The 17,689-nt window shown below is 37.6% G+C and overlaps 1 protein-coding gene across 1 annotated transcript in view; it reads right to left on the bottom strand.

The window, feature by feature from the left end:
* MDGA2 (MAM domain containing glycosylphosphatidylinositol anchor 2) overlaps positions 1-17,689 on the bottom strand; it is a 780,771-nt gene that overhangs the window by 255,229 nt on the left and 507,853 nt on the right. The window contains 1 exon segment of the mRNA XM_044765576.2: positions 2,120-2,389. Within this exon segment, the coding sequence (XP_044621511.1) occupies positions 2,120-2,389 (270 nt within the window).

The raw sequence follows: 17,689 nt of genomic DNA on the forward strand, positions 1-17,689 counted from the left end.
TTTGCAATGCTTTAATCAATCTCACAATTATTATAGCAAGATTTCGTAGCATCATTTCATGGCTACTTGGAGAAGGAAGTATTTAAAAGCAAATGAAAAGAAGAAATAATAAACATTGGTGATTTGTACAGTTTTTTCCCTTTTTTTAAGTTTTGGGTGGAGGGAAAACAGAACCTGGTTACTCACTGAGACAAGGCTTTGACATCCAAAATAGGAACGTCGAATACTTCCATTTGCGCACCCTGTCTTTTGATTTATTTGCATATATTATCCTTTGTATTTGCCCCTTCCTTACATAATTGTAAACCCCTCTGAGGGTAGGGATGTGGTCACTGGTCTTTGTGGTCACCCCCAGGCATCCCTTACACAACTGCTGAGTCCTGAGCATATGGTCTTTGTCCAGTGAAAGTCTCTTAAACAACTGACATAAAGATCACATTTCACTGATTTTAAAATCCTTATTTATTTTCATATTTCTAAAATCAGGATGCATCTTACATTCAAAACCCTCTTGCAGTTGCTATCAGCAAAGCACAGCAGTGGTGACCTGGCTTGAAGGAAACCACAGAGACATGTCTCTAGAATTCCGGGTGATAAATGTTCTTAATGAGAAAGAAAGCAGCTGTGTAGAAAACCACAGGCATCAAACACTGGGATGAAAATGGGTTTAGAAGCTGAGTTGGTTCTGAGTCTGAAGTTTTAAGAATAATTTAACCAATCTATTTTTATTTTCCTTTTTATGTATGCTAATGGGTATATATGCTTTAGAAGAAAACCTAAGTATAAACCAATCTGAAAGACGTCTTTCAATAATATTCCACCTCATAAGAAAACATTGTGGTAGCTTAATTGGTCTTATGTATTTTGATACATAAAATAAAGGTACATCCTGCAATTACTTAATGTTGTTTGGCTTACAATTTTGTAGAGATAGTGTGCTATTCACAGTGTCTTGATTTACACTCTCAGACCTTGCAATACTTTGAATAGAGTATATCTTTGGCCAAGTAGCATATTCTGATAGTTTGGATGATAACAGATAACTATGGGCCCTAACAGCACCACAATCTATGTTCACAAAATCATAAATGCTAACCTCGACATGTTTTGCTTCCATCAATCCTTCATCGTGAGAAATTTTCATTTGTCTCCCAGAAGGGCCTTCTTGGCCATATGGATATCTATTTTAACTTTAGGGGCATCCGTGTCCATCCTCCATCCCCAACCCCAGACTGTGCCAGGTGAAGTGAGACATGAAGAAGCATGTGCTGTCCTTGCACAGTGACTTTATGTCCTCTGAAGCGGAGAGATAGGTCTCCTCTACACGTAGCACCAGTGCACCAGCTGGTAGCAGCCGCACTGGAACGTCAGTGCTACGACCGACTCAGAGACCGACCTTTTACATCAGTTCCTTAGATAAACTTTGACCTTCACTATCTCTGACTCTTCCTTATCTTTGCCTGTTTATAGGCTGTTTCCAGCCTATAAAACCCAGAGCAAACGTCATTAGATATTCCTAATGACCTCAGCCAGAAGCTACTATAATTTTTTTTTATATTTCTATTGCTTTTGCTTATACTTGCCAAACACTGTATCATATGGCTATTAATTGATATACTATATTTTCACTATCTGACAGTAGAATCCATGAGTACAAGGTAATGTTTTATAGATCCCTAAATAATCGCACAATTTAAAGCTCTGCTTGTAATTGGGATTCAATAAATGTTTACTAAACATTAAACTGATACATCTGTTAAATCCCTAAACTAATACACAATCTGTATAGCGATACTTAATGCTCTATGCCACATTTGTATTTTAATATTTTTTTTTTGCTAAGAATGTGTTATAAAAACTATTCAGTGGTATCACTAAGAATATGTTATGAAAACTATTCAATGTAAATATCAAACATTGTTATTAGGATTTAGGAATTTTAAGTTCCATTTATAATTAGACATCATTGATCATTTATAAATAATTTTCTATGAATGTTACATATGTAGGCAATATTTGAGGAACATTGAAGAAATATTTCTATACCAAACATTATTTGCTTTGTGATAGCCTGACTGTTCCAGAAATCTATGTTGTCACATTCCCTAGGCAAACTTACCTCTCACAATGATGTTGGTGGACTTTTTTGCAGGGTTTCCCACATTATTATTGGCGATGCAGCTGTAAGTACCAGCATCTTCTGAGGTGATAGCAGGTATGGTCAAAGTTCCTCCATTTAAAACAGTCTTTTCAGGCAGAGTCCCAAAGGACCTGACCCAGGTGAGAGAGGGTACGGGCTCTCCTCCTGTCGTAACACACACTAAGGTTATGGCCTCTCCAGGGTTTACAACTATAGGGTCATCCACCAAGAGTTTAATTGACGGAGATGCTAAAAGACACAAACAAAAGGACATGCGCCTATTTAGATACACTACTACTAGAATTCAACAGCATGCTTCACGTTCATTCAAACAATTAAAAGACTGTCCCCTTTCTGCCAAAATTATATTGAATGGGTCAAATTTAAACCAGATGTAATGGTTACATATTTTAATGATGTGGTAAAAACCTGTAGAACTGTATTAAGAATTTTACACATGCAGAGGAGAATTAAAATTTATGGGTTTCTGGATTATTATTCCAAAATCAGAATGACAAGAGGTGTCAGGGCCCATAATGTACAGAGTTCATTGACCTCCCCACCTTCCAAGGACACTGGGCCTTGGCCCTAGGTAAAGGAATGTGTCTGAGTTTGGGGCCAAAGATGGCCACTTCAGCTCTGACTCTAAGGCACGAGTTACAAAGAATATGTTGTGCGTCACATTCCTTGTCTGGGCTGGCCACCCCCACGGACACCTGACTGGACTTCAGAAACATCCCATCCATGGGAACAAAAATGATAGAAGCACCCCATCCATGGGAACAAGAAGAAATAACTCAAAATATGCAAATGTCTGAAACCCTGAGTCAGAACCCAGAGAAACCTTAGGATAAAAGGGAGTCACAGGCATAAAACAATTGGGAGTCTCACTGAGGAAAGGACGCTTTGCCTCAGACCCAGACAATCGGCACTCCCATCGCCATACACACTATTGGGACTTCCCCGGCTGATTGTGGTGTGGATGTTGTAAGCACCGATTTGCTGTTCCCCTTTCTCCCTGCTCCTCGTTCTGTTTCCCTTTATCAACAAACTTTGATTGCTTAAACATCCAAGTAGGCTTGGTGGTACCTTGCCCTTTGCAGCTGTGGACAACAAGAGGGATTAAAGTTTTAAACAAAAATCCCTTTCTGTTTTCATGCTGACAATCGTCATTTATTTTGACATTCCAGGTATAAATTTTGTAGCTGTTTAGTCCTTGTATTTTCACAGCGAAAATGGTCAATTATTTAATTTTTGGATTATTCTAAGGTGAAATGATAATTTTTGCAACTTGAACACAACCACGTACGAGATTAAGGCATACATCATCCCAGTCTTTTACCAAAGAGAGGCACCTCCACCCTCTCTGTTCACAAAGGTCTAGGCAGTGAGTCCTCATAACCACTGCTTCAACACTTAGAAATAAAAAAGAGCTCGAACATAGTACTAAACTATGCCTGCCACCACTGCCATGCTTGGGTTATAATAATCTCCTCAGTGAAAATAAGTCATTTGTGATCTTTAGGTTAAAAAATACAAAGATAAATTTCCATTCAATGAAAAATGCTCTGTTAGAGACTTTTCATCAAACACTCAAAATAGAAACTGCACAAAAGCCACATTCACAAACAGCACATTTCTCCTGCTTACACCGCAGTGCTGGAGGACATGATGCATCCCTAAAAACAACGGGGAATGCTTTATTCTGGTGTTTGAGTTCATCCATTCAGAGATATTTTGTGTCAAAGTTAAAACTGTATTGTATGAAGTTAACCCATAGTAGAAACACAAAGTATTCAACTTTACTGTGATTGTTTTAGATATTCACTTCTGCTTAGAGTTGGAGAGTGGTTTTTTTTTTTTCAGAATAAAAGGTAAATTCCTTGTTTGGTTCAATATTATCTACCTTGTCAAGAAAAAGAGAGAGAGAGAAGGGCAGAGGAGAGCAGGAAACAATTCCATATAATGGTTCTGTTTACAATAACCATGGGAAAGGCATCGAATGCCTGGATGACCCCTTTAAACATCATTGCATGCTGGTCCTTCTAACGTCACTTTAAGTAGTAAGTAATTTTCTTTCTTTTTTTTTTCTTTTTGAGGAAGATTAGCCCTGAGCTAACTACTGCCAGTCCTCCTTTTTTTGCTGAGCAATCCTGGCCCTGAGCTAATATTGTGTCCATCTTCCTCTACTTTATATGTGGAACGCCTACCACAGCATGGCATGCCAAGCGGTGCCATGTCCGCACCCAGGATCCGGGCCAGCAAACCCCGGGCCACCGAGAAGCGGAACGTGCGAACTTAACCGCTGCGCCACCGGGCTGGCCCCCAGTAGTAAGTAATTTTCAAAGTGCCTCTATAACCCTTGTGAGGTGTTAACTTTCGATAATAAAGATTTATGGTCAAAAACCTGTTGGGCAATGCACATAGTGAAAATCATATGCAAAAGGCATTGCGGTTTGGCAGAAAAGAAAGCATCTCGAATTACTTAATGTTGTTAAACTGATGGAAGATATTACTAATTAAATATTTTGAAAATAGATATTATACTTAATTATTGATATGTCATTGTGAAAAAGTAAAAGAAATCCCTACAGCCCAATTTGAGGTAAATAGTATAATCCTATACAGGTATTAGTTAAAATATAATTGTAGAGCGTCCAACGTTTGTATCATATTAACAAAACTCATTAGTTTTATATCATATTTTAGAAAATTAAAAGTCCCAAGACCTATAGGCCATTAACAGCATAAGTTTGGACTATGGAAACACACAATGGTGACATTAAGTCAAGAAATACTGGCCTTGAAATTGACTTGCATAAGGATGTGTTGCTTTTCTATTAGATAGACAATACTTAAAGAGAAATGTCAAGAAAATTTCAAAGCTCATAAAATAATACATATATAACAAGAATATCACTGTTTTATCTATAATGCATTGTGAAACTATTCACAATTTTATTTAAAAATCCTCCCTTTTTAAAATCTGAATTGAAAACAGAGTGTTGTCCAACCTAGTTTTATTGAAGATGGCATTCATTTGCTTTGTTATCCCTGATATTGAAAATAGTCCAAGGAGACCACAAAAATGACTGATGATTTCAAGAACTTAAGAATATTCATATAATTTTAATACCAAAAATGTCTGGCTTTAAATCTTGAAAAGATAAAGGGGAAATTATTGTCATTTTGTTCTCATGTCTTACTTCTGATTCTATAAATATCAGCTTTCTTGAACTATGATGCTTTGCTTAAAAACTACAGAGACATTAAGATTCACCAAGTTTAAATGTAAATCACACCCTAGAGAAAAAAGTTAAAGTTGGAAAAAACAGAAAAAATTTTCATCTAAAATTAAAATTATTTTTAAGAAGAGATTTAATATTGTGTAGATCCTTTGCTAATTTGGGGGTCAATAAAAAGTAATGCAAACATCCTGGGCTAGTTACTCCCTTCTCCCCAGCCTCCAGAGCCCCCGAAGTTCCCTCTCCTATCACATTGTACAAGATTAGCCAGGCTACCACTGCTCTTCTTCAGCCAGAAGCAAAGTGGCGCGATGGCATTCCCAGATGTATGGTGTGATGGTTGAGTGGTCAGAGCACAAATTCTGGAGAAAGACACCTGGGTTCCAATCTTGACTCTGCTGTTATTTAATAACTCTGTAAACTTTGGTGAGTCTTTCACTCCTGAGCACCTCAGTTTTCTATTGTTGAAATAGAGGAAAATAATCAACTCTCTTGTAGCACTGAGAGCATTGAATGTGTGTCAAGTTTAAAGCTTAAAATAGTGCCTGGTACAAAATATGCTCTTGCAAAGGTGTTGCTTTTGTCATTTTTATTACCACCCTCATAGCTTGGTTCAGTACTCAGCACATAGTAGTGCTTAATAAATATTAGTAAAGCAAATTAATAAGTGGGCAAATGGATACGTGAGTGACTAGTCTAAAAACTGTAGTCACTATAAAATGCGATTATTCCATTTTATTCTGATGCATATGGCAGAGACACTCTAAGACCATTTTGACTTTTAGAGGTTCTGTACCATATCATAGGAAATGTATTTCAAGACATCCAAACATTTTGAAGAAACTTAATTAAACATTTTTTTCTACGTTATTTCTTGTTTCTAAGTTGAAACTACTGATTCAACATTTTCATAGGGCCTTTAAAAGCTCATAGGTAAATGGTGTTATATCTATTTCATCCCCTGCCCTGCAAGCGAATGCTCATTTTTCACAGTGTCGTTAAATTGTCCAACCGCCCCGGGTCCATGCATTATAAGCTTCATGTGCTGCATTTACAAAGGTATACAGGAAGTGAAGAAAGATGAAGTTCATTTTACCAAATCATGGACATATCTGAGTGTTCAGCAAATGTCTATTCCATGTGTTAATTGAATTACCCCATTGCTGTACAAATACAAACATGTAAGGTTATAGAGGTCATCAGCTCCCTCATCACCACGAGAAACGTTCATTTTTCTAAGACAGATCACAGGCTCTAGACACCCGTTCATTCTTCAGAGCGACATGTGAGGGGCAGAGTACTATTTTAAGCTCATTTTTAAGTAGTAAAGAAATTAAACATGAAGGTGGAAAGTGGACAAGAGAAACACTGAATGGACACTATGTAATTTTTATTTGGGATGTTCATCAAACCAAAGCAAAAGGATAGTAAAACATGAAATACATAAAGTAAACAAAGGAAAACTTTCAAATTAAGTGAAGCAGTTATATCTAAAAAAAATCATGGATTATTTTAAACATGTTTAATAGTTATTGCCTAATGGCTCAAATTACAAAAATAACTTCAACTAAGTCTGCTTTTAACATAGCACACACATCCCCAGCTATAAACATTCTTTGTGTATGCAGCGCTTATAAACAACTGTGATGCCAGGCAGACTTTCAGACTGACAATCTGGCCAGCACTTAGTGATGGAAGGCACGGTGACCACAGCAGTTGTCACAGAGACTTGACTCTCTGGAGGATCAGTATGCCAACATTCGAGGATGCTCTATAGCTACAGAGAGAGAGAGAGAGAGAGAGTGGGAAAGAGAGAGAAATTATTGGTTCTGGGAGAGATGTGGTGACATAGGATGTAAAAAGAGAGAGAGAAAGAGGAAAAGGGAAGAGAAAGGAAAGGATGAAGAATGAGAGGAGAGGCCACACAGCTAGTGGTTTCTATTTTCCAAAATCCTAAACCTCTAACAGAACTTCAATGACTGCAATATGGAAAACATAGTTTAGGAAATATCTCTAAGAAAGAGAATTCTTCCCATGTTTGTTCCTTCAGTCATCATGTCCCGTGCCTGTCTGTTCATCATCTCCCACCCCCTAAAGCAAAAGAAAAGTTTCCTTGCACTGAGCAACAGAGACTTCAATGGGTGCGAGACAGAGAGAGGACTGGCCTCTGGGCTCCGACTAAATCTCAAACGTCTGGATATTCAAGAGCACTGGGGGATTGGTGTGTATCTCCCTGGTTTTAAGTCACTGAGTGTGACTGGTTAGACAGAGAAAAACATAATGAGTCTCCTGGAAAATGCTCCATGCCCCAGAGGAACAGCGCCGACCACACAGTGGTGGACTGGAAGGAGCAGAGAGACCAGCCAGAACCAAATGTGCCAAGATAACAGGAAAGAGGGAGCTCTCAGGCGATCCCTGCCTATCAAAAGATGCAGACCTCAGGCCCCAGGCCCTAGTACCACAGAGCACTTCCTAGAATTTAAACAAAATCTGGTGAAAACAAGAACTCGATACTGAGATAAAATTTCTGAAAATACAGCAGGATAGGTCATTGAAATAAAAATGAAGTTGAATTATAAAACAATAAAGATACATTCATTCCAAACATGAGTTTATAGACTGGGATCCATGCCCAGTGCAAATTTGAGTGAGTCAGTGCCTCATAAGGTCCTCTGGATGTGTGATGCAAAAACTTAGCTTGGGATTAATTAAGAATACATTTTGTACCAAGAAAATGCTATTCTAGCTGAGGTCAGTGGCTTCTTGGGTGTTTTATTTTGCTTTGTTTTTACTGTTACCTAACATTATAGCTTGTTGAAGATAAACATGATTTTAAAAAATTAAAAACAACGCAGTGGGAGTCATCTTTATATTCTTAGAGCCTTTGGCCTTTCATGCATCTGGGGCTTTTAATTTTTAAAAAGGAGCTTAGTTGTTCCCCATACTCTTCAATTAACTTGAATATGAAGCAGATGACTACTGTAGAAAGCTGACTGTTGCCTTGAGTTAGAGATATTCTAAGACATGTGTTTCCTTGAATGGAAGTAATACGAGTATTAGAAAGCAACTTGAGTCATAGGGAAAATCACCAGGAAGCAAAAACGTAAATTCCAGAATGTACTCCAGTAAAAAACTTCAACTAGGAGGGTATTTGTCTTACTTTGAATCCCCCCAAAGCAGGTTGTGATGCAAGTAGATCATTTGGGTGGCAATCCCAGAAAGCATAGTGAAGGAACAGAGAAGGGAGATAGGAGAGGGAGGAAAGCCAATCAAGGGGCACTAGTGAGGGGGTGTCACTGTGGGGACCCCAGCACCCTGCTTCTGAGAGCCCTCTGAGAGATGACATGGGACACACCTCAGAACCCTCCCGCTGAAGAACAAGGAGGCTGGGAGTTCATCTACCAACCCTGTCCCTCATTAGTTGAGGATTATTCTGTGGGTATAAACTCAGCCTCATGCTTTGGCTGAACACATTGCTTGAGTCCAGAGAAAGTCCTTAGACAGAAGGACACTGAATGTGGAATCTGCCAACCTCCAGAATAAGCTAAGAGGAGAAGGCAGGGCATTCACAGTGTCTGCTAGGACATCCTTTCCTTATGAATTCAGTGATCAATAGTTGGCTACGTGGAGATAATCTGAAAAGGGTGAAGAAAGAAAGAATAAGGAAGGAATTGGTGGTGAGCAGGGGTACCTTTTATCCATTAGGATATAAGCATAAAGTGAAATGAAAAAATCATGGTATGAATTAAAGGAAGAGGGGGTAAAAACATACGGTGAATTTTCTGCTTCTGTTACATGGCCTCCCATCTTTTAAACTAGAAAATATACAGATGATAGACAAACCAGCTTCTATATGGAAAGACCTGCTGAAGCTCTGCTTACAGATTCAAGGAATCGAAAAAAGTTTCTCTCAGAAGAACTAGTCATTTCACTGAGACACAGGAATCATATTTTCATGCATTTCATTGAAATTCATTTCAACACACATTTCATTGAAATACAGGTAGCAGTGAACATTTCACATAATAAAAATGAGGGTATATATTAGAAGTTGATTTGAAATCTCAAAATAGTCTACCCATTTAGTTGGGGTTATTATTCAAATATTATCATTATTGACACATAGATTGATTCTCATAAAGCCCAGGAATGATATTATATTGGAGAATTCTATTTAAAACAATGCTCCAGGATATGGTAATATTAGCATTCATAAATAGTCTCTAATGCAAGAGGGAGCCCTTGCTACAGATATTGAAGCCAACATGTATTTTTCATTATTTTAATATTCACAGGACAGATATTTCTGGAAATGATTGAGACAGCACAGTAAGTATGTTCCTTTATGGAAAATTACATAAAAGTCTCTTAGAAGAGACCTAGTTCATAATACCGTGGGGTCCAAACAAGGGATTCCCCGGATGGGTTTTGTTTGGTTGGCACAATATCTCTCATCGTTGTTGTTATTATCATTATTCTTATTATGAATGAATGTGCTAGGTGTTGCTTGTTCTCCCTAGTGCAACACATGTCAACATACTCATTCATTCATTCAATAAGTATTTATCAAGCACCTGTGACAGACACTTAAGATACATTGGTGAACAAAACAGTCAAAGGATCCTTGCTCTCTGAAGCTAATATCCTGGTAGGAAGAGAACCACCGTCTCCCCATGATTCCTGTCGTCTTCGGTGACTTCTCATAGTTAAATCATCTGCCTGTTCTCTGAAGCCATGTGCATTTATGATCCCTGACCAGGATGTTTATGCCATCAGAGCACAATGAGTACAGAAATCTGCCAAAAGATATTCTTCAATGAAATGAGAGTTTACAAAACATAACAAGTGTTATTTACATTTGAACCTAGTCATTGAACATAAGTGGAAAAACTAGAATTGGAACTTGTTCTAAGGTGACAAAGATAGTAAAGCCAAAAGCTTGTTTCAGTCAATAAGCTATGCCCATAGTTGGGGTCCTGATACTTACTGGCCTGAAAAGTCTCCATGAACACTGGAAAAATAAGACAAAGAAGAACTTTAGCACCACAAATTTCTCCCTCCCTTGGTCAACAATCTCATACTCTTCTTGCCAACAGGTAAAATCTTGGAAAATTTGGTCTCATTTAAGTTTACGGGAACCTGAGCATACATCTACTGCAACAGGATCCCAGGGGGTCATCTCTCATGGGCAGAAAATTCAAGCTAAGCACTTCCAACTAAGGAACTTGCTGTCCCTGAGATTTTCCTGCTCTTCGTAGAAGATACAAGGTTTAGGAATAGTGCCTAATTGCAAAGATGTCTTCTTCACAAGATCAGCAGAGCACGAACCTGCTATTCCCGCTGCCTGGAATTCTCTTGCAGTGCTTATCCGCCTGGTAAAGAGTGGTCAAGGACTTTACCATGCTCAACTGTCAATACCAACTCTTCCCTGAATTCCTAGTTTTTTCCGAAGCCAATTGAGTTGCTTCCTCCTTTGAATAAGCATAGCTGCTTATAATACCCTCCCACCATCATTAGAGCACTTAGCCCTACACTTTCACTGTGAGATATTAAGAAATAGGCTATCAGGGTGAAAGCTGATTTTTTTCATATTTTCACATGATATCATTTCACATCATGTTACCAATAGCACCCAGAAAAGGATCTGGCAAAGAACAAGGTGATCAATAAAGTCCTATTGAATAAAAGAATGTTGAATTTAAAGATTAGAGAACAGGAACTTCACTTAAGCCCTGACTATTAATCAGAAACTTAACCAAAAAAGAAAAAATCAACATGAAAGACTATGACATATGACCCAGGATTTCATGAGACATTCATTGAAAAATGCTAGTTATGAAGACCCGTCAGTTCTTTCATTGTTCAACCCCCTGACCTTAACCATGCTTTATATTATAACAAGGTGATGACAAAGAATTTCTCTATCAAAATTTAGTACACCACTCCTGTACAATAAACGTTGCATTTTACTTATGCCTCTTTGTACTTAATTTTTTGCTCAGTTATAACATATACATTACTATTAATAAACCATGTGGTTAAACCAAATGATGTCCCTGAAGCCAAAATAAAGGGCACATGGTCTTTGTGATAAGAGGACCCGTATGCAGATAATTTAATACGGACTTAAAAAATCAGTCGGGGTTTAAGGCTCTTCTGTAAAGGATGAAGAGCAGCAGCAGAGCAGATAAAGCCATCGCCTCTAAGAACACGTGGTGTTACCTCACATTGACACCTACCGAAGCCTCACCAGAAAGGCAAAGCAAACAAAATGAGAATTCTGCTCTGGTCGCCACAGCTGCTGAGAGGGAGGCAGATGGTATTTCTACAACCAGTATGATGACATAGAGGACCCATGCAAAAGGTATTCTCTTATTGGCCTGGTAAAGATTAGTTTCTGTATTTTTATTACCCATCCTGGGGACACTGTATTATAGTGTTATATTCTGAATCCTTTTAGGATTCTATAACTTCATTTTATAGTAATTTTGGCTAAGGTTGGTTCATAGCTAACCTTGAAGAATAATGTGAAACAGATTTAATTCTGCTGGCCTCTGTTTGGTCCTCTAAACATCAAGGGGATTCTGTTAGATAATTTCTAAACGATTGCCTAGACCAAATTTCTACCACGATTAGGAAAACATCTAGGTATATAGTCTCCTAATCTTAAGACCCATCTTACTCAGGTTACTCAAATGCCTAAAGTGGTTCCAAGATACAACAATTAGAAATCATATCAGGAGCTTAATTAGCCAGGGCATTGATAGCAACAAAATAAACTTCTGCAAACAGAGGGATAGACCTATGTTTTATTTTAGGAAGTATTATTAATTCAACACATATTTATTAAGTTCCAACTGTGTACCAGGCTCTGTTCCAGGCATCGGAGGTAAGAGAAGAAAACAGACAAAAATCCTGCCCTTGAGGTGTTTGCAATTAGATGGAGACAATGAGAGCCCTTAACACGTGCCAGGCACTCTTCAAAAAGCTTAACATATATTGACTCATTTCAGCATATGAGATAGGTGTGGTACCACCTATTGTTCTTATTGCCAGTCTGAAAAACAGTGTAGCTAACTTGCCCATGGTCACATAGGCAATGGATAGTGGAGCTGGGATCCTAATCTAGACAGTCTGGCATGAGATGGATACAAAGCATTGCAGATAAACTCCAGAGTGAAATAAAGTTGATACTTTCCAAGCTTTAATTAAATGTCTGATGATATTTATGCCAGAGGAAGAATTGATGCTGCCTCTCTTAACAGAAAGAAGGGATGACATTAATACCATCTATTATTATATTATAAAAACCTGGGAAGGCAAAAATAAACATGGTTTGCTAGTTAGACTTCCAGAAATCTGTATTATTTAGTACAGAAGGCAAAAAGGACTTGTGAACCACCGAAGTCATAATTTCAAACCCTAAATTCTAAAGCATGTTTGGGAGAAGCTCTGAGGCCATTGCTCAGGTGTGCTTACTGCAACTTAAATACAACTATCATGGACTCAGGTATTTAAGTTCTCAGATTTCAGGACATAAGGAGGAGGAATTTAAACATGAGAAGGCTTCCTGAGGCAGGAAAATGGAGAACAACAGTGGCAGCTGACAATCTTCCAGTAAGAAAAGAGCAAGAGACACAAGAATATTATCATATGGACTAGTAAGTGTGGTCGCAAAGATAACCTATTAACCATGCCTCCATCTATTCAACAATCACTCCTAAAATGTCAGACAAGGCAGGTGCAATTTTAAAAAGGAAGAGAAGTAATACATCCATATATTTAGATGTTATTTATAAGATTAAAAGAGAAAGAAAAAGAGAGAGACATTTTTGCTAATGCTCCTAAAGTTTGCTATACATGCTACTTTGTGAATGACAAAAGTGGTCACATTTTGCTGAATACTGTACTAGACCAAAAGTCAAATAAAATAAATCAAAGCATACAAATCCTACATACATTCATACTTAACACACATGAGCATTATAAGGGTTATTTTCTTTGGATTCTAGAAGCAGTGTCACAGAATAGAACAACATCCTGTCTTGATTGTCTGAATTGGGTCACAACCCGGACAAGTTCAGTCATGAGCTCTCCAGCCCTTACCAAGCATCTGGTACCAACCTCACGGCTGGACTTTCTGCTCTAGCCTCCAACGGAGATGTGTGCATCTGAAGATGCTAGAAAGAGGAGTCTAATTCTAGGAAGTGAGGTGTCTGACTAAATTAAGGCCCATCCTCGGAAACCCAAGAAATGTGTAGATTTTGTTTTAAGAAGGGCTAAATATGTCTTTGGGAGATGTTTTCCTTTTACTTAAAGCTATATTAGGTATTTTTTACTATTATGTTTATATTGATATTCCTTCCCAATGGTTAATTAAATTTAAAAAAAGAAAAGAAAGGCAGAAAAAGAGAGCATAATTTGTTACAAATAAATGTACCACAGCAGTGGAATTTGATTCCAAGTTGTGTGCGTGGTTAGGAGCCAATTTACTGGATTGAATTACAAAGCCATAAAACTGTGGTTTACACTGGAGAAAATGACAATTTTAAACCACAGACCTTGTAGTAGGTGTCATTACAGCATCATGTTGACATACTGTAAATACGGACTGCTGCTAACACTGTTATTACAGATCTAATTCCAATAAGAGTCAATTCAGGTTTAACTATTACACTAGCTACATTTCTTATCTTGGGATTTCAGACATTCAAAGAACATTTAAATATTTTGTTGCCATGCTCTAGGACAACAACTGTACATGATAGGGGAGGTATTCATTTTCGAGTAGGATAATACCACAATGTAACATATGTAATGGAACTAAATAAGCTGCACAAAATGGAATGTTGCATAAGGAAAGATGAGAAGCCAATAAAACCCTTTTAATACCACTTTAATACGAAAGATAAAACATTGACTGACTCACTTCTGAATTCAATTCCTATCTACACGTAAGAAATGCGTGTACAGAATGTCCCGCCAATATTTATTTCTCAAAGCTACTGAAAATATAGTGTTCACATTCTAGTTCTGCTATTTTCAATACAGATTTTGGTAAATCCATATTTCCCCATTTTACATGATTAATATGACCTGTTGAGATAACTTCACCGAGGAAACAAATACTGGCCATTTGTTTTCAATGTTGCATTACTTTGTTTTTCTTCAAGTTTTTAATATTAATACATATTGACTTGCTTATGTAACTCTCCAGCTACTTGAGAATTATATCCATATTACATATTGTTGTGGATCTGTACACATATAACAATGCTTTTCTAAAGCTGTATTCATGTTTACCATTTTACTTAGACACCCAAAACAATGTTTAGCATGCAGGCCACTGCACATTAACTGAATTCTCAGGTTCCTTGAAATGAAGTATCACAGTCATAGTGTAAAATCCATACACTATTTTTACTATTGTAAGAATACAACAGTAGAGTCCATAGTGTCATAAGTCTATATGGATACAGGCCATAGTGTCATAATTCTATATGGATACGGCCCATCATTTCATAATTCTATATAGATGTGGTCCACAGTGTCACACTTCTATATGGATATGGCCCATAGTATCATAATTCTATACGGATATAGGCCATAGTGTTGTAATTCTATATGGATACAGTCCATCATGTCATAATTCTATATGGACACAGCACATAGTGTCATAATTCTATATAGATACAGCCCATAGTGTCATAATTCTATGTGGCTATGGTCCGTCATGTAGAATTCTATATGGATACAGCCCATCGTGTCATAATTCTGTATGTATGGTCCATAGTGTTGTAATTCTATATGGATACAGCCCATCGTGTCATAATTCTATATGGACACAGTGTATAATGTCATAATTGTATATGGATACAGCCCATTGTGCCATAATTCTATATGTATGGTCCATATTGCCATAATTGTATATGGATACAGTCCATCATGTCACAATTCTATATGGACACAGTGTATAATGCCATAGTTCTATATGGATACAGCCCATCGTGTCATAATTCTATATGGATATCACAGGAGATTGCTTTTTACTTACGGTTCCAAAATGAAAATGACATGACCATGACAATTTTCATCAGACTGAGCTAACTTGAAAATGGAAGACGATACACAAATGAGGCAATACTTTAGTGATTAAGTATTCCTGATCAAGATCAAGAGAATGAGACAGATAGAATAAGAATAGAAGGAGACTGGCCTCCTTTCCTATTTCTTGATTCTCCCCAGCAATTGTCTTAGTGGATTCAACCCCTGAAAAGTTTAACGAGAACCCGTAGTACACTGCTTGTTTTTCCAGTAGTTTTGTTCATTTATTCCCTGTTGTGTATAATTTTTTCTCTTGTCACTTTGGAAACATATATTTTAATTTGCACTTAATATGTGACAATCATTTTGAAAAAAATCTCTTATCTGTTGTTACCTGTTAAGTCAAACTATATGAAATTGCCTGTATCTCACCATTTTAGAACCATACTCTTTTTATTAAAACAAAGCAAACTGATGTTTCTGGGTTTTTCTGAAGACACAGAACACCACCGGGTGCTGCTTTACTAGGCTGACTGAAAATCCTGCCTCTTGTCTGGTTGAACACAATGTTACAACTCCAAGCCACAGTGAAAACTGAAAGAGTAGCTTCACACAACTGTCATATCTATGTATGCCCCAAATTTCATACCTGGTTTCTTGATAATTTCCATTCTTATCTAATCAGGGTAATAGGTACCATTAATAGAACAAGAAGGCAAGGCTACCATCAATAAATTCCTATTACACAATGTGTCTATCAGAAATCAATAGTGCTGACTTTCCTGCACATTCACTGGACAGTATGCGATTGAAGGATGCGGTCAATAAAGTGCTCAAAGGGTACAATTTAGCAACTGAAGCAGAGTGATCGAAAGGAGCAGACAGAAATGCTGTTCAAAACATAAACTGAAGCAGATGACTAAGCAAGTGGGCATACCTATTTTCCACAGCAATAGAACAGTTGAGACTAAATCAAGAGTATGTTTTTATCAGAAAAGAGAAAAAAGTGGCTCTTAGAACAGACTTTGTGGAAAATGGAACCAGAAGGAACAGCTGAAATCCTTGTGATGCTTTGGAAATAATTGCCACAACAGCAAACCAAAAGTACATGCTGCATCTCTGATACTCTGCTGTCCACTACTTGCCAGCCTGCCGACCTCCTCTCTCCTTCCAGGCCCCGTGACAATACTCTAGATAGCCTACTGCTGTCTAGGTGACTACACGGACCTTCTTCTTTTCAGACTTAATTAAAAGCCCTCATGAACCAATGTGGATTTTTAAAACTATGGCTGGTTGTGGCTCACAGGACTCTAAGATACTAACAGGGACCAAAAGGCTACGTCTTAGACACACCACAGAGCATTAAATCCTAGGAGCAGAGTGGCTAAAGTCAGAGGATGCTTTAAAAACATGAATATATAGTCTTTTTTTGTTTTTGTTTTTGTAGAGAAAGATTCACACTGAGCTAACATCTATGGCCAATCTTACTTTTTTTCCTTTCCAAAGCCCCAGTGCATGGTTGTATAGCCTAGTTGTGAGTCGTTGTAGTTCTTTTTATGTGAGCTGCCACCACAGCATGGCTACTGAAAGACGGATAGTGTGGTTCCATGACCAGGAGACGAACCTGGGCTGCTGAACTGGCGAGTGCAGAACTTTAACCACTGGGCCATCAGGGCTGGCTTATAAATATGTTAGCATGAAGCTTTAATAACAATCTGTGTATTTCATCATATCTGAATGTCAGGGGGAAAAGCATACATTTACGGCTCACCCAAAGGAGAGTTGTTTACATTTTACCTGTTCTTTAAGTTGGAAAATATAGTCTACAACTGTTTTTTGATAAGATAATAATCAACTGCTATTTTCCTAATAACGTTTTTTTTTTTTTTTGAGGAAGATTAGCCCTGAGCTAACATCTGCCACCAATCCTGCTCTTTTTGCTGAGGAAGATTGGCCCTGAGCTAACACCCATGCCCATCTTCCTCTATTTCATTCCTAACAAAATTTTTTTAAAAAAATGTATATTTGCCTGCTACTAATTAGTACGCTTGATTTTAAGAAAGGGTAAGAACATAAATTGTTTAGATTTCCTCATTATAGAAGTAAACATAATACAAAAAGGCTTTATAAAGTCCAGCTAAACTAGAGCGATATACATACTCACTACTAACGTGTATATTAGTAATATGATAATTTGCATTCAATGAGTACACAATATTTGATTTTCACTTATTTTTCCCACTATGGAGAAAAATCTGGA

The sequence above is a fragment of the Equus asinus genome, chromosome 2, assembly GCF_041296235.1.
Source record: "Equus asinus isolate D_3611 breed Donkey chromosome 2, EquAss-T2T_v2, whole genome shotgun sequence".
NCBI lineage: Eukaryota > Metazoa > Chordata > Mammalia > Perissodactyla > Equidae > Equus > Equus asinus.